Source organism: Tachypleus tridentatus, chromosome 1 (genome assembly GCF_004210375.1).
Source record: "Tachypleus tridentatus isolate NWPU-2018 chromosome 1, ASM421037v1, whole genome shotgun sequence".
NCBI lineage: Eukaryota > Metazoa > Arthropoda > Merostomata > Xiphosura > Limulidae > Tachypleus > Tachypleus tridentatus.
The window spans coordinates 63,992,823-64,019,536 of record NC_134825.1 but is presented as its reverse complement, the minus strand read 5'-3'; the positions used below and the strand labels follow the sequence as shown (position 1 = coordinate 64,019,536).

The 26,714-nt window shown below is 31.1% G+C and overlaps 1 protein-coding gene and 1 long non-coding RNA gene across 5 annotated transcripts in view; one reads left to right on the top strand and one right to left on the bottom strand.

Moving 5' to 3' along the window:
- Positions 1 to 2,093: 2,093 nt before the first annotated feature.
- The window catches only part of LOC143250517 (pleckstrin homology domain-containing family G member 1-like), an 81,799-nt gene continuing 57,178 nt past the window's right edge, over positions 2,094 to 26,714 (bottom strand). For 3 of the 4 annotated variants that reach the window (XM_076501198.1, XM_076501183.1, XM_076501192.1), the window contains exons 5-13: positions 25,921 to 25,978; positions 24,658 to 24,750; positions 22,550 to 22,711; positions 21,085 to 21,240; positions 20,767 to 20,862; positions 18,395 to 18,524; positions 14,788 to 14,913; positions 11,518 to 13,703; positions 10,576 to 10,756 (exon numbers count right to left, since the gene is read on the bottom strand). In XM_076501198.1, coding sequence (XP_076357313.1) covers positions 13,621 to 13,703; positions 14,788 to 14,913; positions 18,395 to 18,524; positions 20,767 to 20,862; positions 21,085 to 21,240; positions 22,550 to 22,711; positions 24,658 to 24,750; positions 25,921 to 25,978 — 904 coding nt within the window. In that variant the 3' untranslated portion in view covers positions 10,576 to 10,756; positions 11,518 to 13,620. Of the gene's footprint in view, positions 8,005 to 10,575; positions 10,757 to 11,517; positions 13,704 to 14,787; positions 14,914 to 18,394; positions 18,525 to 20,766; positions 20,863 to 21,084; positions 21,241 to 22,549; positions 22,712 to 24,657; positions 24,751 to 25,920; positions 25,979 to 26,714 lie in introns of those variants that run through there. The other variant, XM_076501172.1, reaches the window with a different exon arrangement.
- Positions 14,856 to 25,926, top strand: LOC143250532 (uncharacterized). The gene is made up of 3 exons (XR_013028228.1): positions 14,856 to 14,948; positions 24,696 to 24,757; positions 25,801 to 25,926. It is a non-coding gene; the product is annotated as an uncharacterized LOC143250532 (long non-coding RNA).

The window sequence follows — 26,714 nt, the reverse complement described above, 5'->3', positions numbered from 1 at the left end:
AACCAGACTAGTTTGCTGGTTTACTAGTTTTTTTAAATGATAGTATAGTTCAACTGAATAATAATAATGTAACAATTAAATAATGTTAAAAATAAATAAATAATGTCTTATTGATATTTAACCTGAAATCTGCCTTCTAAATTATTAAATAAAATTGATAATTAAAATTCACTTGATCTAGTTTTCTTCATTACTGTTATTGTCTATGAAAACTGTTGATATCAACAGTATTAGACCAAGACTATGTCTGTCATATCCCAGTTGGCCTAATGAGCCCTGATTTTTAGTGAAAGGGCTCATTGGAAACAGACAGGGCAGATGAAATGCAGTTAACATAAATCCATATTTACTTTTAAGTCATATGCTCTTATAATTATGCAAATAAGAAAACATAATGGTTCAAGCACTGTTTTTTGAAGCTCACCATTGGTAGAAAAAAAGATCTAGTTTGGTTGTACTCCATTAACAACTTTCTGCTTTCTCTCATCAAGCTACATTACAATCCAATTAATTTGTTTTTCACCAACACTTCACTGTGTAGTGCCTTATTCAAAGCTTTTCTGAAAGCTTAAGTACACATCTATTCCCTGCATGGCTGGATGTGACATAGTGGTTAGCATGCAAGACTGCGAATTTGAAGGTCTATGTTTCTTGTCTCACTTCTGCAAAAATGAGTTCTGCTCTTTGAAGCCATGGTGCAATAGGAGTGATGATCAAAACTCACCATTCAGTTTCATTAACCAAAGAATTTGAAATGGTGTTGTTGACAAGTTTTTTTTTTCTCCCTATCAGTTCAAAGTTAAAGATGGCCACCATTGGTCTTGTGTAGCTTTGTGTGAATTTCTGAAATGCACCTTTTTCATCATCCAGATTACATGTAACATCCTGTATTGTATGGCAATATTTCATTCTAATGAATCATGTTGGCCTTCTTTTATGTTATTACATTCCACCAAGGGTTTTTACAAGTTTGTTTTTATATTTTTTATCAGACAATACAATTTTTCCCACCATAGAAATGAGATTACATGACAAGGAGTGATCTTAACTACTCTTTGAACCTCAGAGTTCAAAAACATGCCCAATGTTTAATTGACCTATCAAAAGAAAACGAGAAGTTAACATGTGATCATTTGACTTCCTTTAAAACCCTAGGAAAAGCATTGTCTGGTCCTGGAGTTTTTAATCTCTCTCTTATTTTTACTCATCATTAAGGGATTAATGCCTACATGATTCAGGTACATTCTGTTGTTTTTCACAGAATGCTTAGAGTTAGAAATACTGCAAATATCCTCTCTCTCTCTTGTAATAACAGTAGTAGGACAAAACTTTTAAATCTCAGTTTATGGACCAATGTTAAAGTACTAAGCAAAATAACTGCACAAAAAAAAATCATAATTTTTACAGTACCACAATGGTAAATTTTCATGGAAATATACATGAGTATACTGAATGCAAAAAATGATGCATAAACATTACTGGTTATTAATGCAATCTTGGTCTTAAGTTTGATTTTCATTATTGAATGATTAAAAATTAGATGTGAATACACAGTTCAAATGTTCTTTAAACCAGTGAAGATGAAGTTGTAGTTTTAAATACTGATAAATAAACTCTTATTCTTTGCCATAAGATAAATGTGAAAATCTAAAGACTTATTCTCCTTTTATATTATGTAGTATAAGCACGAAATAACAATTTAAAAATTTTTCTCATTTTATTTTTTTGCTCGATGTTATGTTTATATGCTGGTAATTCTTTCGGAGTTATAAAAATTAGGGCATATGATTGTTTTAAAAAAAATAACTGGACCAAGAGACCTGACACATGTAACTTCTAAGTTCCTGAAGATATAAAGTACCAGTCCCCTTATCTAAAAACACTAACTACAAAGATTCTTGTTCATCAAGTTAGATGATCATTGGCAGCCAGAAAAAAAGGACGGAATATTTGTGCATCACTAATAAACAAGTAAACAAATTTCTATAAGATGCATTTAAAACAATAAAAAATTCTTAATTAAAACTGGCAGCAATAATTTTAGTCTTTTATGTATGGTATCACATATGCTAAAAAAATAGAGCTCACTAAAACACTACAAAAGCAAAGTGAAAAACTGTGCCATTTATTGAAAACTCCTTTCTACAAAATGAAGTTCTCTTATACAGGTATTTTATGGATGATATCATGGCATAACACTCTCACTTCCTATCTTGGATTATAATAAATTTTGGACTACCACTATTTACAAATTTCAAGGCAACTTCTCAGTTAATAAAAATACTTTAGAATACTATATTTAATTCTGAAACTACTGATGCTAAATCAGTACTTTAAATAGTAGGAACATTTTCACATTAATATGTATATATTTACAAAAAAATTGCTAATGAATTAATGTGATAAAATATCATGACAACAACAAACCATGAATGACGTTGATGATACATGTTTATAGATCTATGTTATGCTCCACAATAAATGTTAAAAATATGAGATTAAACCCTGATAAAGGAGATGTTTCTAAGTTTATTAAATATGACAGAAAGGCAGTGTTATTACTCCAAACATAGGCAGTCTTCATCTTGAGGTAAGTACACACAACTGCACATAAAAAATGTTTTTACCATTTGCTATTGCACTATTGCTAAATTTATTTTTCTAATGTTAAATTTATTTTAGCGAGGCTTTTTCTTACAAATATTGTTTAATCATATTAAAGTTTTTAAGTTGCTTTCGAATACCATAAAACCTGAGTGTTTATTATATATACACACATCATTTTCTGTAACAAACTACCAAACAAGAACCAGTAGTATGTTATATTATTTTAGTAATAAGTTAACTACATAAATAACTTGTTGTAGCTTAGTTTTTCTTGTTTTTCTCACTGGTAGTATAGAAGGAAAAACATATTAATATTTTGTTATTCTTATTGTTATGAAGTTAAACACAAAAAACTTTTAATTGAAAAGTAAAACATAATGCAAGTGATATATTATTACTTGCTTTTTATTTTATCAAAAGTTAATAATCTTTATCAAGTTTAACCTAACAACAAAATTGTTGACAGGTGATGACACTCGGTTGTGAAAATAATTTTCATTTAAGAACAAATTAAGCTAATTGATTGATGAATCATATCAATCACACTTATCAAATGCCCACTAATTCACTTAAATATTGTGAAATGTTTTATTGCAGATGGGTAAAAAAAAAAAAAAGGCATGTTAGATTTAATGTAGACTTAATAAGGAGAGCTAACAGCATGCTAAAGTGAGCCCATCATAAAATTTGTAAAATACTGAAAAGAAACAGCATGCTTTACCCAATCATTTATGAATAACACTTGGAATGCTTCCTGAACTTATTACATTTAGATAGCATGTTACAAGAAACAGGAGAGGGATGCATATTTTGATATAAGGTCAGAATTAAGTCTCTTTGAAAAACTGCATTTATACAATATGTTCCATAAGAAATAAATTTTACTATGAGCTCAGAATGAAGTTTATTTAAACAGTATGTTGCAGAAAAGAAGGGAGGTAAGATTCTAATGCAGACCCACTATTAGATATTGTAAACACATTACATTATGATGACAAGCTATTTAAAAGCAGGAAAAAACTGATGTAGGTCAAGTTTAGGATTTTCTAGGCATCCTGGTATTATATTCAGACAGCATACTGCAACAGAAAAAAGAGAGTAAACATTCAGATTGAGCCTAGTATTAGGTTTCTGGGATATTACATTTACAGAAGATACTGCAAGGGAAGATGGCTAGACCATTATGATGCAAGTCTGCACTAGACTGATATGCTAATAAATTTAGGCAATATGCTGAGTAGAAGAGAGGACGGAACATTTTGGTGAGCTCTAGAGGTGATTGTGTAGCTAACATCATCATATTGAACCCAATGTTAGAAACAGCTTTAGTTCTTGTACCTCCACTTTAACAACAAAATTACAATTATAGAAAATCTCCAAATATGCACATCATGGATCTTAAGAAATAGCTTTTTACAAGTATTTATAATTCCTAGATTTTCTTTTATTTGTATTGAATGTTTAACATATATAATGTAGCTGATTAATAAGTCTTCATAAATTTGATCTTGAGTGTTTATGGAATCATCTTATAGGTAAGATCCTAATTTGTAATGGTTTTATGGTGGACTAATGATTGTATCCACAAGTGTAAGTCTCCTGATGTGACTGTACATTTTAAGATTTTTTTTTCAATGCCCTCCTATTCTCTAGTGCCTGATGCTCATCTGTCATAATCAGTGAACTCCAAAAATTACATAAAATGATAAGTAAACATCTCGAGACATGCATATAACACCTCAAATAATAGAGAGTCTTGCAGTCCTCCATTTAAAGTTTTTGGACAAATTCAAAACAGCAAGTATAAAGCCTGGACTAGATGCCAGTACAGCTAAGTACATAATTTTACATTTTCACAGGTAACTAAATAGTTAATAAAAATCTTTGGTTTTTTTTAGTAATTTCACTTTTCATAAGTTTCACATCATTAAAAAACTTTTTCCTGTATTTTCTTGCCACAGAATTAGTTTCTGTAAATTTTCAGACATTTTTCAGAAAGTTTTGCAAATGATATTCAACAAATTCTATTTTAATACAATATTTTTTAATAGTGTGAAAAAACTCTCTGAATCACATTTCATTACTTGAGAAACATGAGTAACTTAAACATATTTTAAAATGATAAAGTTACGAATATAAAACTATGGCATAAAAAAGGACATCTATTTTTTTCTACAATCACATTTCCTATAAAACATCAGATTATATATATATCTGATATATATATATATACACACACGGAATTTGGCACTTCTATTGGTATAAAATAGGCATAAACGTTTGTACAAAACTGTAATATATTATAATATGACAAAATGCAGATCATTGACATTATGATTAGCTTTCACTTTGAAATTTGCTGACAATGTGCTTTACCCATCCTTTTGCAGGCATTGGTTGTGTATCAGCAGGTTCTGTAGAGCTGAATGCAGTGGATACTTCTTTAACCCCATCCTCTGTGATTATTTTAAAACAGGGATTTGAATGAGTTGAGCTGCTTTCTTTACTATCTTGGTTGACCCTTTGAGTACACCATTTCTCTAATTCAAGCCGTCTCTGATGAATGCTTTTCAAACCATCTACTAATGATTCATTAAGTTCTTTTTGAATTCTAATGTCCTCATTTTGTTTTTGACAGATGTCCTTCAACCCATGATTAAAAATTGGAGTAAGTTCAATCTGAGATTTAATTTCTTCCGGAGTGTTCTTCATGTCTACAGATAATGGTGTAAGTTTATTCAGAAATTTAATGTCCTCATTTTGCCGCTGGTGAATGCTTTTTAATCCATCTACCAATGATGGAAGTTTTATCTGATTTTTCACATTTGCTGTTTCTACTAATTGTGGTATGAATTCTTTCTGAAGTTTAATAATTTCTCCTTGTTTGTTCTCAGTATTCTTTGAACCATTTGTTGGTGATGGTGTGATTTCTTTGTGTAGTTTAGGATTTTCTTCCCCCAATATTTTCAACTTTTCAAGTGTTGTACCATTCACACTGGGAGTACACACAATTTCTATAGGACGAGGCTCAATATTCAGTGTGTTTTTTGGGATTGTTTCTGAACAATTCATATTCTTTTTCCTTACTATTTTCTCACTGCTCTGATTGAGATCTTCAGATGTAATTGTATCAGCAGGATGAAGTTTTTTAGTACAATGTATTTTAGAAACATTTTGATTTTTACTCTCACTGCCAGATGCATCAAGGAAAGACAATTTCTTTGTCTCTATTTTCTCACTGTCAAAAACATCTTTAGAAGTAATGTTTATTTCTGGAAATGCACATAAAGTTGGAGAAGCCTCATAATTTGTCACTGAAGAAGACTCAGTAGTACTTAGATCAGCATCTTCTGGATCACTATAAATTGCAGAATCTCTGAAAAGATCTTCTGGCATGGTACTTTCAGTTGCCTCAAAAGACCTTTCATAAAAGCTATCTCCATAACTTTCATTGTTTTCTGAAGAAATCTCTTTCTCCATTCTATCTTTCTGTGTAATGTTATCAGATAATGATAACAAGGATTCAAAAGGAGCATTCATGTAACTCCCTCCAGAGAACTTATCTCCATCACTAGATGAAGTGGTATTTGAAGAATCAGAGAGCAGACTATCAGGACGCACATCCTCATCTTTGTTTGACCTCAGCTGACGACAAACAAACAAAGAGCCTGGTACACAGTATTCTGATTCGTGTATACCAGCTATACGAGCCCCAATTACGGAGCTCCCTGGTTTATGAACATAAACTGGATTTTTCTTTGAAATACAGTCATTTGGAATGGATTTGCTTTCTCTAGTCTCTTCATCTTTTGAGAGTCGCTGCTTCCTCATAGTAGAATATGCTCTGGCAATAGAATTGCCAAAACGGGTTTTAAGAACTTTTGTATCACTTTCCTGGTTAGATTTAGCAGTTGAACAACACACAGGACGTTCATCCATGCTCTCTAATCTTGAAGAAGAATCACTAATGTTTGACATCACAGATTTATTATCTGACTGGTCAGTCATGGGAGACCCAAAATTAGCTTTAAGAAAAGATATCTTTGAACTAACATTGGATATTACAGTTCTGAGAGTAGCATATCTAGAGCCTACCTGTCTGTATACCTTGTGTTCAGGATGAATAGACATATTCTCCATACTAGCTGCAGGTGTTGTAGCACATGTTGCCAGTCTATCTTCAGAATTTACTGGAAACCTAAAATCGTGCTGCTTTCTATAAGAAGCTGAAGCTATGTACTCCTCAAGGTCCTCCATAAAATCACATAAGGGTTTGTCTGAGGCATTTGTGAATGGCCTATGGTCACTATAAAGATTATGACTTGTTTCCACTCTCATCCTGCCTTTTTCAACATCAAGGTGACTTGTTGATTTGTTTGGCCCCATGTCATTGTAACCATGGTCAAGATGGAAGCCACTGGGCAAAGACCCACACTTACTTGAAGACTCTACCAAATGATTCTGTTGCTGTTTTAACCACACTGCTGGAGTAGTTGGACTGGAGCTTTCTTTGGAATGGGAGACAGGAGGAGGAGGAATGGAGAACAAAGTAATCTCTTCATAATCTTTCCTTTTATTTTTTGGCCGAGGTACTATTTTAGGTTTTGGAGGCAAGCCAGAGCTGTTTGTAGATTGCTGTCGAAATGAAAGTGATTGATGAAGGGAAGCAACTTTGGCTTTGGCTATTCCAGTGAAGGACTGAACTCTTCGAAGAGCAGCATTCTGCTTCCATGATGATTCACTTGAGGTGCTACCAGTTTCTTCACTATTATCTGTTTTAATTTCTACAGTCCCTAATTTATTCCATAGGTTCATTAGATTGTCATAGTTACCATGTTTTTTACAGTTTTGATTACAAGAACTTGCCATAGAAGTACTTACAGATGATGATGATGCTGAATTACTTATTGATTGTCTTCTGTTTCTTGTCGAAATTGTAGATTGATTTAATGGATCAGCAAGTGCATTTTCACAAATATGAGGTGTTACAGGTAATGAGCTCCACTTCTGATTTGAATTATCTAGGTCCCTACAAGCATATCGATGTGCAAAGACAAAGGTAACATACTCTCCAGCAAGATCTTCTAGTATTTCTTCCTCAGTTCTGGCTGGTCTTGGAGGAGGGCAGAGCTGAAGGATACGATTTATATCAATCCGTTCATAGTTGTCTTCCATCTCATTATCTGTTGCTTCATCTGGCAGGCTATTCCATGCTTTCCAATAACGCCTTCTATTTGTATTTTCTTTTTGAACGTCAGGGATATGTGATGAAATGCTTTCATTGTCAGTATCATTGGTGGCTCCTTCATCTGGTTTGTGGATAGACGGTGGAAATAGTGACATAGATCTCTTTCTGACAAAAACACAGTCAGAATCTTCAGCATTGTTTTTTGTCATCTGTAAGAAATAAATATGTGAATGAAATTTCCTGATTGTTGAAAATAAAGATTAATTCATATTATGTGAGGTATTTAGATATAGATTTTATTTTTTAAAAAAAACAAGTAACCTAGTTCTGCAGTGACAATGAAATAAGTTTGAATTACAATACCTAACTTGTTATACTAAAAACATGAAATCAAATTCTACTTCCTCAAAACAGTTTGCAAATGACTCTGTTAGAGGCATGGAAAGATCTGTTTGCACTCCCACTGTAGCAGTAGAATGCAGTGCAGCAGCACATTTCTGAGATGGAGTTAGGGATAATAACTTTCTAGCCTTGAGGTAAGAAATTTTGTTAAGTTTTTAAATGCTGTACCTCTTTCTTCTCCACCAACCTGGCACAATAATGAAAGAATGAGGGGTGGGAACTATTACAATTAATGCAGTGAGTCACATTCATAGGAATTTTGTTCTCTGCCACCACAACAAGCATATCACAGAACATTACAAGTTTTCTTTGAGTAACTAAACCACTGGCACTGGAAACATCTAAGAGGGTTAAGAATGTAAGGTTGTGCCTTAAAGTTTAGATAACCTGTTTTGACAGAGGTAGGTGAACGTGTTGATGTAAACATCAAAATTAGTTGGCAACATAATTCCATCCTTGCAAGTGAAGATACAATGCACAGTGAAAATGCCCTAGCTGGAGAAACCAGCAAGGATTATCAGTCCGAGGATGTTCTTCAAATCCCTTTCAAGGATCACTCCTCGGGAGGAATTCAGAGTAGCGTGAGGAGTATTGTTAATGGGTATATTCCCAATGGCCTTAGAATTCAGGAAGAGTTTGGTGTAGATGTTTCTACCAAGATGTCCCCAGAATGTAGTTCTTGACAGACTTGGAAGAACTGGCTAGTGCCTCTAATCCCTTCTGAATGAAAAAAGGGAAACATTTGCCTGAATGATTTGTCAGATAAAAATGAAGGATTAAAAATCAAGTTACAGGGTCTGATGGTGGTGGTGGCTGTGTAACAGGTTTGTCTATGCATGGTCATTTACCTATAAGCTGTTTTTTTTTTTTCAAGCACTGTGGCATCCATAATAAATAAAAGAAGATTCAATGTCCACTAACACCACCCATCATGGAGTCCTACAATGAAATGCACTACAATGCCAAATAAGGATATTGCAGCACTGCCAGAGTTTCTTGACCACTGTACTCAAACACCAGCATCAGTCATGATGTCCACAATGCCCATTGAGAATGCTCAACACTTGTACTTGGCTCACCCTAGGATAAGTTGACTAACCCTGGTAGGTTACCCTAAGCCAAACCACCTACAAGAATTCAAGGCTAAAGTGATGTGTATGAGTTGGACCTCTTAACCACCAGGATCCTCTCCTCCCCTTTGTGGGTCACTATGCATGGCAAACATGTGGATGTTCAGACCCCAGAGAAGGTAAACTGAAAATACAGAACCTTCTCTGGGAGATCTCCTCACCACTTACAGGAATCCACATCAAAGGGAAATAATATAGAGCCTTAGAAGTTTCAATGTTTCACTATTATTTCTCATTATTATTTATTCCATCAGAATTCATCATCAGAATAAAACAATGTATTTTTCACTGTAATAGTTTTCATTTTACATAATTAATGTAATGTGATATCATATTTCTTTGTATTACACTATTCTTGAGATACACCAGTGATTCAAAATTGCAAGTTAATTTTATCACGTACTTACTGATACCTTTTTATACAAAAAAATTTAATTACTGTACTTATCTCACTATATTAAGATTTGTAAAAGCACATTAGTACAATTTATGTGTATGGCATTTGTAATACCTCTTAGTGGCCACAATTAATCTACCTTAATGCAGGTATATTGAATAAGAAACATTAATATTAACAGTTAATTATTCCATACTGTCCCACAGACATACTTTTTGAAAGATAACAGTTGTTGTTATAAGCATAAATGTGCATTATGGTGAAGAAAATAAATACTAAGCCTTTCTTCACTGAAATTTGCCCCCAGTCTAACTTAGTGATATATGGCAAATCCTAAAACAAATTAGGTTTCACATTTCATTTCTACACAAAGGTACAATATTTATGACATAATACAAGTTTTGCCTAAACAAGTAATTTAAGATCACCTTTGAAATGAAAAATTGCCATGAATAATAATTTCTCCAAACTTGCCATAATGTACTTTTCAAATAAGAATTAAAATTAAGTTAAATTTAATATCATAGCAGTTATTAACATAATTATTTCACTTAAAAGTTTGGTAAAAATAAAAGGATTAAATTATAGATGGTGATTACAACTGCCTATTTCCTGCATGAGAAGTTCCAGAAGAATGTTTAAAACTACACATATAAATTGGGGGTGAATAAGAAAAATGAACTCCAGTTCTGTCATAAAATCTGGACTGACAATGTAATAGCAAAAAAAAAATTTTTTTTTTTTAAAATAAACATTTTTTAAAACAATTTAACATACTGCAAGAGTATTATGTTAATGGAAATTTAAATTATGCCATGAAAGCTACAAATGGATAGAAAGAACTTGAACACTCACATTGGCTTTATTTGGCCTATCATAACAAAATTCATTCCTTTGTGTTGGACTACAGGCAATGTCAAAACTAGCTCGGCGTTCCTCACTGTGTAAATTGTGAGTAGGAACTGAAAGAAATGCAGTAGCATCATGACTGGCACTTCGAGATTTTCTTCCCCTACGTTTTTCAGCTGGAGACTGCAAATATATAAAAATATAAATAAGTCTCTGAAATTTTGTATAAATTAAAGTTAAATTGCCTTTTGCAGAATAATAACTTTAAACAAAAGTCAATGACATAAATGAAAAGTACAAACTCATGTTCAAATTTCTATACAAGTGTGACCCTGAGATAAATTATTGTACCTACTACATTGTTTATATTCAGCTATTATGTATTTTTATCATATAAATTTCAAATATGGAGGATAATTTCCAAGGTTTTTTGCTCTCAAGTTTACAAACCTGTTTTTGTATCTTAGTACACATTTATTAGGTGCTTTTAATGAAAGAAACTATAAAAAAAGTTTAATTCCTCAATTGTTTCCATGTATGATAGTGAGAAAGTTCAAAGTTTAATGTAATTTTGATCTTTCAAAATAAAATATTTAAATGAAATGTACAGATAAACCTTACCTACTTAAATTTGAAAAAAAACACAGAAAATGTATGCCTCAGGTACACATTTTTGTATGTATATATATTATGTACGTATAATTCAGTGTAAGCAATTATTTGTAGAGAGAATGATAAGAAATGTGTATAAGAAATTATACTGTGATATATTTCAATTAGTTTAAAAGGATAGACAAATATTATGTTAGAGAAATTCACTTCTACACTATAAATATCTAAAAGTTGTAGCTGAAATATTTTCAAAATTAGCTTTAGATATTTTTAATATTGTTTTACTTTTAGGCCTAAGTATATTGAAATATGTAACAGAAACCATAACTTACTCCTTTAGGACTGAGCAGAGAGTCATTCTGAAAAAAACAACAACATATAATGAATTTTTTTTTCTCTGTTGTAAAAATATTTATATATATTTATAAACATGTATCTGAAACTGAAATCATTTTCTACCAGAAGTCTTATTATCTGCCCAAGAACCATACCAGCTACTATGCTGCCATGTGATTGAAAACAAGAATTTTTTTGGAAAATTTTGAATTTCTTCTTGTTGTAGGGATATATGGCATTTAAAAAAACAACAACAAAGCAAGATTCCTTATCCTAAAATTATTCAATGAATGAGTCAAAACATTGCACTATCTTCAGGCTTTCAGAGAAATGAAATATTTACTTCGAATTTCAAAAAGTTGCTAGTGTTATATATTTACTTTCAGTGATTCAAGTCTAAAAATAAATTACTGTATTACTTTGCTCTTGGTTTTATGTTCTCTGTCATTTATATTAAACTGATGTTGACTGGTAATTACTAATAACTCTTAGTAAAACATGTTACAAGTTTTTTTCAATATATCATTATTTTTTAGATATCATTAGTATATAGTTATAAATGTGGATATTATTCTTAATAAAGAAAAGTGTTCCTCAAAGTAGGGATACATTGTGAATACTACATTGGTTACTGAAGTCTTCAAGATTTTTCTCACAGGTTTCACTAATTCTTTTCCCCAAAAAACAAAAAATAACAAATGAACATATGAATCTCTTTGAAACAGGACAGTTTGGAGCAGTTAAATCAAATACACAAGATAAAATAGCAACATTTTTTAAATATAAAATTATTGAGCTTATAAAAAAGTAATTTTCTATGTGATAAATATTATGCAGGAATCTTACAACATCTTTGATCTTGTTGTTGTATATTTTCAAGACTGAAGCTAAAAAAACAGAGTGGTCTTGAAAATTAAAAATTGTATACATCAATCAGGGTGTATTAGTAGTCGATACTTATTTGATTTTAAAGATCAATACTAATAAATTATATTTATGACATAAGCTAAGAATATAAGTGAATTTCAACAGAATACACCATTGAACTTTATCAAAAATAGTTTACCAAGTAAACAAAAACAGTCAAAACATTATATTTTATACTAGATATAGAGGATTTTTAATTAGAAACATAAGCATTCAAAGAGAAAGTCATGTAACTCCTTCATCAATGTATGATTATAAACAAATAATAATAATCTTCTAAGAAGAAGTGTGTGTGTTTTCTTATAGCAAAGCCACATTGAGCTATCTGCTGAGCCCATTGAAGGGAATCAAACCCCTGATTTTAAAGTTGTAAATCCAGAGAAATACCACTGTACTAGCAGGGGGTGTAAGAAGGAGCATAATGCTTAAAAACTTTACAATTTTGATCAATTATGTAAGTTAAAAAATAGAGCTAATTATAACAGTATTATTTACAGTAGTATACTTATATAAATCATTTGTCAAATCAGACAGTGAAATATCAACTGCTCAAGTGCTTTTAGAACTGTACATCATTTAAAAAAAAATACAAAAGAAATCATTTTCATAATATTCTTAGCTGGTTGTGAAATGAACCATATTTACTGACATTGGATAGAAATTTTCTTCCTTGACAAGCTGACAACTGTACTTTCAAACAATGTTCTATTAGGCAACTTGATAACTTTACCCATTGAAAATTTATACATCTCTAGGCATATGACAGTTTGGGCTTTGTGTAGTTTATCTGTGTTTGGAGATGTCTAGCTTTCCAGATATATCTCATATTTAGATGCAGTAGTACAACTTGTACAGTAAAAGCACTTGTTTACATTACATAACATGACCAGCTGAGAACTACTGTTTGAGCTTGAATAGCTTTTATTAGTTTAGTTAGGAATAATACAGAATGTTATCTAATTAATAACTTGATTCCTCAGACCCATTTAAAAAAAATCTTTCTTAATGTTTAATTCTTTTATATCTCAAAGAGACCATAAAAATAAATGTCTGCTAGAAAACTTATATTCTTACTTGCTAATTCTTTTTCCTTGTCAAACCTACTATAATTAAAAATAACATACCTTTTTATCTGTATTGAAATACATTTTGAACTGGATTAAAATTTTTCATTATTCTCTATTAGCTGAAAAATTACTTCTTGCTGAAGTAGAAGAGAAAGTATGTGCATTATGAAGTCTTACCTTCTTGTTTCCTGAAATAATAACCATTAAAACTCATTAGTAAATGTTTAATATCTTCACGACTTCATATGATTATATCTTCATACAGAGACATAGTTCAACACTGAGGTAAAAACAATTAATAAATTATTGAACTATTATATCAAAAATTAATAAGGTTGACTTTTTACTTCAGTGATGCAAAGTTTCACTTTTTATTAATTATTAGGGAAAAGAACAATAAAATTACAAAATTATATTAGGTTACAGTGAAGCAGCTCAAATATATGCACCATGTTAAAACATCCCACATTGTTTTGTAAACAATAAACATGTAGTTTTAAAGTGATTTTTTTAAAAATAATAACCAAAATAAAATTGGACTGTAGTTACTACTTAACATCTTATGCTATGGACAACTAGATCTTGACCTATGACTAAAACAAACTTTCACTCATTTATGCTTATTAAGTAGTATTTTGAAAATGAAATAGGAAAGCATTTAAAAAGCCATTATCAGAAAAACTGCCACATAGTTTGTAAATTTGAAGTCCAAGATGTACATATTTAGAAATCTTCAAATCCAATTTTAGCATAAAATTGAAAATTTTGCTATGAAATCTATTTTGAGTATGGAAACATTTTAAAGTCTCATTATTAATTCTTGTAAAATAATTGGAAGCTTCACCTCATACTATGATACTATAGTATGTTAGCTACTATCAGAAATTTGTAGCTTCATTGGACTGTCAAGTTTGTAAACTATTTTAGTTTTTATATTAGACGTTATAATAGGATATACCTATACATTATTTTGAATTTTTATAAACATTTGGGAAGTTAAATGCTCTTGAAATGTTTGATACAGTTTATAATAAATTAAGAAATACATGAATGAAACTAAAGTTGTTTTGATTAACTTCAAAAAAATCGTATCACACATGAATAAAATTTTAGTTAGTAGTGTCTTAGCTACTTCATTAGTTAGAAAAAAGAATAATACAACTTCAAGATACATATAAAATTAACTTACATATTAACATGTTGAAACAATACAATAAGTTAAAAGAGTTATAATTTGTAAAGATCTATACAATTATACCAATAAATAATTACCTTTCTTTAACTTGAAAGCTTTATTCAAGCTAATCTCTGATTTTCTTCTTTCTTGTTTTCGTTTTTCTAGATACTCTGGTGCTGAAAGATGACGCTTGGAGCTATTTTTGTCGGGTGGCACAGATGCTATATTTTCAATGAAAAATGTCTTCCAGATTAAGGTTAATCTAGTTGTTTAGAACTATGAAGTTACATATATCCAGTGATTTAAAAGTTACAGTTTGATAATTTTGAAATACATTTTTACCTAAGCAATTTATATGGTACTAATAATGAATAATATTATTATTTAAGATAGTATATATATTAAAAAAATATTTAGATGTAATTACAAACATACTGTAATATGTTGAATTAAAACACTAGGTTGAAAATGCACTTCCATCATCATAATTTTTAGAGATTTGCAAAGTTACATTAACAAATTGGTTTCAGTTTTAAAATATAATAAATAACTTATGTTAAATTGCACAAAATTCTATAAATTTTTTCCAAACTAATATTTACACTAGGCCTATGCTTAGGAATTCTTTATACTGCTACACTCATGGGGGAAATTCTGCCAGTATTCAATAACAAGACTTGTCTTAATACCAGTACTCATTATCAGGACTTATTCAATTTGCTTTTCATCCACTGTGCATGCCTTTCATCATAAGGTCAGAAATATGTTTCATAATTTAGGTACAATGCTGAGTTACAAACTATACAGGTTAAGTACAAGTCACCACAGTTCAGTTTAAAGAATGGAATATGTTTGTGTTTTATTTTGTTACATATAATGTTGGCATGTGTTCAGTTATATAGGTATAAGTACAGTTATTATGTGTTAGTTACAGATCTAGTGCTTAGTTTTAATTATAATTCGAGTTTACTTTGAATTAAATTACAAGTACAAGTAAAGATTAAGTACAGATCACATACTAAGATTATCTGGAGTTTGGTTTTAGTAAATGTACAAGGCATCAAGTCTGAGAAAGCTATGATTAATCTATTGGTAAGATCAGTTTCAGTACCATACAACCTGTGTAAAAAATTAGGGTGGATGAATCTAGAGAATACTGGATCAATAGTCAAGAGAACTTAGATCTGCAAGATGTACCAGACAGTGTCACATGTACTGGGTAGGTTAGGAGATCATCAGTGTCACATGTACTGAGTAGGTTAAGAGATCATCACTGTCACACGTACTGGGTAGGTTAAGAGATCATCACTGTCACACGTACTGGGTAGGTTAGGAGATTATCAGTATCACATGTACTGGGTAGGTTAGGAGATTATCAGTGTCACACATACTGGGTAGGTTAGGAGATTATCAGTGTCACACATACTGGGTAGGTTAGGAGATCATCAGTGTCACACATACTGGGTAGGTTAGGAGATCATCAGTGTCACACGTACTGGGTAGATTGGGAGATTATCAGTGTCGCACGTACTGAGTAGGTTAGGAGATCATCAGTGTCACATGAATTGGGTAGGTTGGGAGATTATCAGTGTCACATGTACTGGGTAGGTTAGGAGATCATCAGTGTCACACATACTGGGTAGGTTAGGAGATCATCAGTGTCACACATACTGGGTAGGTTAGGAGATCATCAGTGTCACACATACTGGGTAGGTTAGGAGATCATCAGTGTCACACATACTGGGTAGGTTAGGAGATCATCAGTTTCACATGTACTGGGGAGGTTAGGAGATTATCAGTGTCACATGTACTGGGCAGGTTAGGAGATCATCAGTGTCACACATACTGGGTAGGTTAGGAGGTCATCAGTGTCACACGTACTGGGTAGGTTAGGAGATCATCAGTGTCACACGTACTGGGTAGGTTAGGAGATGATCAGTGTCACACGTACTGGGTAGATTGGGAGATTATCAGTGTCACATGTACTGGGTAGATTAGGAGATGATCAGTGTCACACATACTGGGTAGGTTAGGAGATCATCAGTGTCACACATACTGGGTAGGTTAGGAGATCATCAGTGTCACATGTACTGGGTAGGTTAGGAGATCATCAGTGTCACATGTACTGGGCAGGTTAGGAGATCATCAGTGTCACATGTACTGGGTAGGTTAGGAGATCATCAGTGTCACATGTACTGAGTAGTTTAGGAGATCATCAGTGTCACATGTACTGGGTAGGTTAGATCTCCTAACCTACCCAGTACATCATTAAGCACTAAGGAAACTTTGCTACAATGTGCTACTGAAGGATGGAGGCAACATGAAGATGTCTAGTTTCTGGTTATAAAGAGGACTGATTAGTATAAAGAGTGTACCCTAATGGCCAGTGTGCATCTGCCTCAAGTATGGCTGCCCTATTTTAATAGCTTACTGGCCTCCTGTCACTCATCTGTCTTGATAGGGCAAAAATGTCTAAGAACAGGAGTTTTGAACATGAAATAGTTAATGTATTGCTTACAAACAATTATACCTTAAAAACAGTATCTCGACAGGTGCTGTGGAAATAGCAGAGTTCATGCATTCAGTAGGGACCTCAATTAGCCAGCAAGAGGAGAAGAACAGTGAAACAGGTCAAAACATCAAGTCGATGAATGATGCATGAGTATGGGCAGTGGTTTGCCTAAAAGGCACTTCAAAAGACAGTCATGGGTGAGCAGATGCTATACATTCACCACCAGATTTCTGATATTCATCTACGGAATAAATATCTAGAATCTGGTTAATGTAGCCACACATGGTTCCTATACCAGTAACAGCAAGAAAAGGTGCTTGAACATTTATTGTCTTGTGGAGGAACAACTTTCCACATAAGGCTGATGGAGAATTCAATCTTCTTAAAAGCAACACAAGGATGAAGCTGGAAGTCAAAGAGTAAACTCTCCTCTGAACTGTTGAAAATAATGAACCACAAATACACAGTGACTTGCAGGCAGTACTACATAAAATTCAAAGTGGTTGGTCCTCAGATGGATAACAAAAAGCATAGCAACTGAATGGTAAGACCATCAACTGGATGTAATATACCAATTCTTGGTTTCTCAAAAGTAAACAAGAAGCCTAACAAACTTGCAAGAGAAGCCTCTGTATCACATCTAACATAACTATATTGATCTCCTGTATACCAGGAAGGTCAGACTTAATTAATATTCAGAGGAGATGAGACTGCTGGAAAGCAAAATAGCCATATGATGTATAAATAGAAAAAGCAAAAAACAGGGAATCAATAGGACAGTAATCAACCAGAAGGCCAATGATAACATTAATGAAGAAACTCTTTTCTACCTCATGCAAAGCAGCATCCCCCTGTACTCAACTCAAATATTTTGATTGTAAAATTACTTGACTATTTCTTTACTGTTATTATTTCTTATGCATATGTAAGTGTAATACCTCTGATAATGTTCGTTGCAATTGATAATAATATCTGGCTGAATAAACAAAACAAAGAAAAACAGCTTGTATAAATTAAGAAATTTGTTCAGTTATACTTTTGATTCATCTGTTAACTTCAGTATACACAGTTGTAACACTTTGAAGGAAACTGTAATTTTTTCTTTTTTGACTGGTTATAACATGCCACCTGTTCCTATCACAACAGCATCAGTATATACGTAATGAATAGTAGCTTCTAAAATCCCTCACCTTCTTCTTTATTCTGGCCAAGCTCCATGACTAGCTGCCGAGCTTTAGATGGAATCACAGCATTGTAGTTTTCTAAAATCACTCGCTTTAATTCAAGACACCATTCTCGTTTCTGTTCCAAGTTACGTGCCTGTGTTCAAGGAATTGAGAACAAAATAACTTAAAACTGGAAATGCTATCACTATTTTAAATCACATCTTACTTTTTAATTATGAAATGTCGAGAAAAAGAAATCAAAATGTCTTCCAACAATATAAAAGTAAAAGATGAATAAATGACACTAAAGTAGTCCAGACTAAGCTATACATCATAAACTATATTATTCTTATTAAAGCTCTTTGATTATTACTTTTTTATACAAACAATCATGACCTGGATATGCAAATTCTTTCCAACTTACAGAAACTAGTTGTATATTAAGTCACCTGTTCATCCCAAAAGCCTGTGATCAAGAACTTTGTATGGAGGAAACAATCAAGGTTGTTGTTCTGGATAACTATTAACAGCTTAAGAATCTTGATAATCTAGCTGAAGTATGATGATTTGCAAATGTTTAATATTTATTTATTCTTGAAAAGTGTTGTTCTGTTTCAAGTTAAGTACAAAGCTACACAAAGGGCTCTCTGTGCTCTGCTCATTATGAGTATTGAAGTCTGGTTTACAGTATTTTAAGTCTGCAGACCGTGCCACTTCTTAAAAGGTTTAAATTCTCATATTCCATGATTATAAAAGCATGCAAAGCACTATATTTTATCATTTTAAAGAAAGGAATGTGTGTAATGTTGATCTGTATTGGCAAAACAAAATAAGGTATGATTAGATCACAGCAAAAAAGTTATCTCACCACCATATGTCAGTCATACACGAAAATAGCAAAGAAAATTAAATATTGTTTGAAAAAGTAATTCAGACATTCAACATTTATTACAGTTAAAGCAGAAGTATTCAGAACTTAGTAACAGACAATTCATAAGGATTTAGGTTTAAAAGGTGCCACAAGAGCAATGTTCATAAGCTTCTTCTAAAGTACATAGATGAATGAATGACCAATTACTAAAAGTTTCAGAAACAGTTGTGGCATGTGATAAGTATCATCATATTGAACAAACCATATGTGTACTAAAATGTTTGCAATACAATTTTGGAGATTCATTATCATCCTTAAAGATATACAGCATTTTCAATATGGTACAGAGCATTTTTCCAAAATATGATGCTTCTACAATAATGATAAGTTTAATAATCTGCTGTTTTCAAAAACTTGCCAGGGTATCTCTGCACACTATCAATCTAACATCATGACACCACTACACACTGAGGAAATAACATCTTTGCAGTGGCTCCATCAAGAGAAGTAAGCCAGCCATATGTCCAAGCCAATATCACACAATAATGGAACTCTTGCTTATATGTATGATACTGGAAAACGTTTTTATTACACGATGTGCAACCCACAACTTCATGAAATTTTTTCCTGTGTGTACGTAGATTTGCAATAGAGGTCACGATTTTTCCATTTTGCTTCCATTTCCTGTCACAGAGAACTTTATTTTTCTCCATTCAAAGGTACAGAAAAAAATTGGGCAGCTGAATTTGCTGAGCATAGTAGAGTAAAATGAAGGTGAAGAGGTCACACAAAGATTTGATGTTTAGAGAGTATTTAGTATGTTTTTATCTTTGGGCAAGATAAGAAAAAAAATAATTCAACAGAGATTATTATACAAGGCTGTAAACTGCTTATAGCCACTTTGCACAATCATCCCTACCAATTGCTGGCACTCCAAGTGAGCATTTGTGCCAAGGGTAAATGACTAGTGCCTCTTATTCCACAACAAGCAAGAACATATGACAACTCAAGTTATACAATTTGCAGATATACCAATTAAATCACCAGACTCATTTCTCCTTCTTTGACTTCTGTGCCTTTAGGCTGCAGAAATTTTTATCAGTATAAATCAGACAGACTTTGAAAAGCATTTAATGAAAAGAGTGGCATCATTGACCTCACTGTATTATGCAAAAGTCTCTTGCAGTGGAACCTCTAATGTAGAGCAAAAGTCCATAAACAGGGGCATCACACAGAATACCGTTCTTGTACCATTACCATAGATTATGAACAACATTATGTAAGAATCAAGTTTCTATCTAAAATGCTTTCTCCAAACCAACAATCGAAGCTTATTAGCATGAATATAGGAATGTTGTTGCAAGTGGATAGGAAATGTGAAACTTTTAAACAATGTCCATCTGTACCTTTTTGATTTGAAGCAAACTGATTCTTGTGTTATTCATAAAAGACAGCAGGCAACAAAAGCTTTAAATCATGATACTTTTGTACCTGATGAGTTAAATAACTTTCCAGTGTGACTTACCTGGAATGTATACTGAAGTCGAGGATTGTTAAATGGAATTACATGAAAACATAATGGCTCTCCCTGGATGCTTTCTATCAACATCAAGTTTGAACACTGTAAAATATGAATGACATAAAAATTAAAGTGTATGCTGTGACCTTGTTTTGTGATTTTAATTTAAATATGTAATTTATTTCTTTTTTCACAGTTTCTAAACATTTTTAGTGAGTATTAACTTGTGATGAAATAAAAATTAACTGCATTGTAGAAGAGCAAAATATATTTGTCTTAATTACTAAACTTTCCACATATATTTATAAATATATTAACATGTACCATTATGTGATCTTTGTAGCTTAGCTTTCCTTCTTCCTTTTTTTTTGCAATCAACAATATTTTATCAAAAAGGAACAAATGACGTGAAGCTTTGGCACCTAACATACGAAATGTTCCCTCTGCAGCCAACTCTCCATATGTTGTCAGGTCTTGACCCTAAGCACACAGAAAATTAATTTTTAACCTGAGAATTTTTATGACAGAAGAACTTTAACAAGATAATACAGTGAAGTCATAAGGAAATGATTCTCATGCACATAACTTTCCATATCATGAGAGGTTATTACATAAAAAAACTTAAAGTAATCTTTAGGAAGAAAACAGTACTACAGAAAGTCAAGATACAAAACATATGCCTATTTCCTGTAGTGTAATGTGTGTAGATTATTTTTAATGATCTAAATTGTTAAATATAATGTAACAGCAGCAAAATTGTGAAAAAATATTACTGCACATCAACACTTGAAAAAACTTAATAAAGTCCATTTCATAAAAAAAATTAAAATAAAATTTTTATAGTAAATTTTTTCTCGAGTCATCTTTAAAGCCCAAAAATATCTAAAAAATTGAATTGTTTGTAAAAATGGTGCAGATGAGAATGAATTTTAACTCATTCAAAAAACAATTAATGCTAAAAATAGTTTGCTCATCTGGAAACAGTTATGTACATGCTGCCCATTTAATCTTCTTGTAAGTGCTCTGTTTTAAATGAACAATCTAAAGCAATAATACTTAAAATCATTGACAGTTTTCTTAATGAAATCAATATACTTTATTGCCTTACAGTGTACAGTAAAAGACATTGAACCTAATGTATGGTACATTGTGATGAAACTCAGCCTTTATGTTAAAGTATACTAAGAGTGAAATCAGACACCAAAGACCCATAACTTATCATTTCCAATCACTCAACCATAACACTAGCATAGATATCTGAGATAGATTTTTTTCTCTCTCTCTTTACAGCATTTCTATTCATACATTATACCCAAAGTATTTGTTGCTCTTTCCCAAGACCTCTGAATAAAGAGTTTTTATCTTCCACTTGAGTCTTTAAACAGATTATCTCAAATATCATTCATAAAAAAGTTTTATATTTAGCAAACTGTTTCTTATAATATAGAAATGTCCAATATGAGCAAATAACTTTACTAAAACATATAGCTGAATATGTTTGTAAAACATTTATCCTCCATCAAGTGTAAATCTAATCCATAAAATTTGACATATCCAATTCTTAAAATATCAGTCTTTCTCATAGCTTGGAAAAATGTCATTCTTACAGTTTTATGTGACCAGAAAATTTGTATAACCTGATTTTCAAGTTGTAACATATTAAAACATCAGATGTATTTTCTCAATACTTCACATTTATTTAATCATAAATTTAGGAAAAAAAGTATAATATTTTAATATTTGCAAAATTATAATTAATATATTTCTGCAAAAATGAACGTAGACATACCTCCCACTCGTACAAGAGAGACTGAATCTCTTGAACTCGCACAGCATCTTCATGTCTTCGTTTCATGTCGTTGATGTGAAACACGAGCCCTGTCATTACTGAAATTGCATTCTTGATGTCAGGATAGCCATCACCATCTTTGTCCAAGTGTTTCACCAAATTCTGTTAGATAAAATTATGACATGACTCACTTTAATGCTTTACAATTTTTCCATATCAGACAGGTGAAATAAAATTTGATGTCTTGTTTAACTGAAAGATACAACACCTAACAGAATAAAGTCACATAATATTGCATTTTTAATTAATAGAATAAAAGGTTTTTTGTATTGGCAAATTGCATATGGATTATGATACTTATCTTCATTTTAGATACAAATGCTCTCATAATACAAAAATACATAATTTAATGCTTAAGTCTGGTTGTGTTTTACCCCTTCCCCTTCTTTTGAAGTATCACTAAGTTATCACATTAGGTATTATTATTATTTTTAGCTGCATTACCAGTTTTGCTTTATAGAAAAAAAATATCAAATCTTATAACACAACAATGGATTTTATAAAAGATATATTTATATCTTAACTTCAATACATTAACTACTAACACCAATTATAGTCAAGTTTCATTTCTCACAATTTAATAAATATCCACAGAAATCTTATACTGTATGTTTAATAATGAACTACAGCCAGATTAGAAGTAATAAATACAGAGTTTTCCAAACAAAGAATATATAAATTATGCAAATAATGAACTTCAAGTGTTTTTGGTACAGTTACAAAAACTATAAAATATATTCACATTCTGATGACCTATGACTTATTCAAAGTAGGCTAAACTGTCTAGTGACAGTTAAATACCATCTTTTAATATAATGCCAAAATTAAGCTGTAATTAAATAAATCATGCTTAAAATAAATTACTTTGATTTCCTTTAAAAGAATCAATAGTATTAATTCATAAGCATATACGCCCATATAACACCAGTTAAACTACTTTTTTCTTGTAGTAAACTTGAATATACAAAACACTTCTAAACCAAAGCTACTGTATAATATAAGTTGAGAATAATTCTTTTTCAACAACAATATTAGTATTTCATTTTTCTGAATTTAACAATTACTTTAGAAACATTTATAATGGCAACACAGCTTCAAAGAAATGCCACATGTTACACTTCTCAAACACCCTAAGTTATAATAAAAATAACTTATTTTAAAATAACATACATTTTAAGAGAATTATTCTCTTTGCATTAGGTTAATGAGTTTTAATTTTTAGAAGCTTTCTTCAGGGATAACAAGTCAAATGATGCAAGAACTATTGTATGGTTCATATATGAATAGTCATAATTATCATTAGGACTTGTGATTTTTTATTTTAGCTGTAAACAGTGGTGAACAAAAAATGAAATTATGTTTTTTTAGTAAAGTTGGAAATGGGCATTTGAACACACAAACTGTAGTTACTATTATTGTTGCATTTTATTGGAATATTACTCTGAAGGAATAGGAACAAATTTCATCTTTTAGTGGTACATTTGTTTTAATAATTTCACATAAAATATTAGCTGCTATTACAAAGCTTTAACAGAAAAAGTACTTTTTTGTTTTGTACTTATTATTACTCACATAAGAGAAATTAATGTGTAGAGAATATATGGTATATTAGTATACTCACTGGAGTATTGAAAAGTGAAAACTTTAAAAAACATCAATTTGAAGATATTAAAATAAAACTGTAAAACAGCTACAATAAGTAACAAAAAACAAAAGCACTAATTATGATATTCTACACTTGTAAAATAAAATTACACCCCTTTTAGTTGCTCAACAATGTCAAAATAATATTTGCATTCATGTATTTACCTTATAATTTTCGTTAGTTTTTAAGACTTATTCATACTTTTATTAATTGCCAAAAAAAGCAAGTTTGATACAAAACTAAATTATGTCAGTATTACTATATAACAAAAATATTTTTGGTGAAAGTTCAGTTCCATACCATTTGTAACTGTGAGAAGGGTAATGAAAACTGAAACTCATAATTAAAAGTAATGTAAAGCTAAAACGTAATGATAGTTCTGTTCCACAACATCTATACTCACTGTTAATAAAAGTTGATATTTTGTTATTCTTTGGACAGGTTTTAATAAGTATGAGCCGAGGGGAAGACGATGGCGAAGAGCAAGTTGTCTTTCCTGGAAGGTAATTAAAAACTGAATACATATAATTTATTCCATAATTATTAAATATTGATAAATGTGGGGAAACCTGGGTACATTTTATGCAATAATTTAAGTTGTTTACAAAGATTAAATTGCTAATTATGTTTGAAATATAAAAAAAGCACTTTAAGACAGAAAAATCAGAAAAAAGCAATTTTGCACTTGAGGTTGAATACTTTTTTTACTAAAGTATGAACATTCTAAAAATTAAATTTATTTGTGAAGACATAATAACCTAATTGCTTCCCTCCAAAGTTTGGGTCATTTAGTAGAAAAAAATTATGTGGTAATCTGTTTTTCATAACACTTTTAACAAAAATAATAATTCACAATATTATTAAGCTTTTCTGCTTCAGTGATTAGTATTCTCATTCAAATCAAATCACCATTACCTTTACTATTACAATATGATGTGTGTGTATGCCACAATAACAACATAAAATTTCAAACTATAAACAAATAAGTGATAAAAAAACTATATAATTAACCCAAAGTTGTGTCATTTGGTGTGGGTGTATGAAAACATGGAACAAAGTTATGACTAAAACCAAAAGGCCATTGATAGCATAAAAAGTAACCTTGAAACATAATAAATTTTATGCTATCTCTAGGAATAAAGCAGTGTGATGAAACAATAGCATGATGGGCATTATGAAATTCCAAAACTTAATTTAGGCTTAAGTATTAACAGTAATTAGCTGACACAATCCATCTATCAGTGAGTGAATAAATGAATGACCTCTGATGTCTAATATACACTTTTAATTGTGATTCCTAATGATATCATGTGATAAACAACAACTATGTTCTTTTTGTTTTTCATAAATGTATTCAGCATATTTTTTTTCTTGAAACAATACCAACTTGGAAAGGTATATATGGTTCACCCACCACCCATACATTTACATCCAAACTTTTTCACCAGTTCTGTAGTATAAAAATGTGTTCCAAGCCATAATGAATCAATCTGTTTTAAAAACTATGTCACAAGTTTATTTTGATACATTGTTTTTTTTTTTTCAGGTCCTTTTATTGACCTACAGGAGTTTGTACACTCTCTCCCCCATCCACTGTATCTCCAGATCCATCTAAAGTTATGTACCTGGCTGCACCACTTTAGGTTCTATATAATTATAAACTTACCCGAAAAATTTCAGCTGTTTGAGAGTTTTGCATCAGTTTTGTTAACACTTCCACTGACCTGCAGAAATGAAATTTCAATAATTACATAAAAACTCATTCTCATTACTTCTTACTACAGAACCTCTTTACTTTCAATATTAATATTTAGTAATAGATTTTTTTATAGGAAATTGTACATGTGAAATAAAAGTACAACATTTTCTATATGTTAATTAAACAAAGATGTTCATTATACATAATTTATGTGTTTGTACCAATGATACAAATATTGTCCTTTGAGCACTTTTAAGAAATAGCATAGTTATGGGCACCCATTAATTTTTTTTTTGCTGGGGGCAAACATGTATGTGTCATATGTGCTTAAATGCAAATGCAAATTCACAATGTAGTAAAAGTTACTAAAAATATTTAGTTTAACTACAATATTAAGTTTACATCATAAGTAATTTTTTGTGAAATGTAAATGGAGTTAAATTGCCCCCTCTTGTCCCTTTAATAAACACAATAAACACAATTTTTTAATGAACACAGAGGCTTGTAGTAAATAGCTTCAATTATTGGTTTGTCTGCTGATTTGAAGACTACGTATAATGGATAAGACAATCAATTATAAAAATACTGTCTTTTGAGCACTTCTAAGAAATGGCACAATAACTGTTGTTTTTTATGATAGTTTTAGTTATTAAATTTTATCTCAGCTTTAAATTTAAATAGGACTTTAAAACATAAATCACAAGAAGGAAAATTTGACTCACACAGAAATTATTAACATCAAACACTTCTTTTATACATTA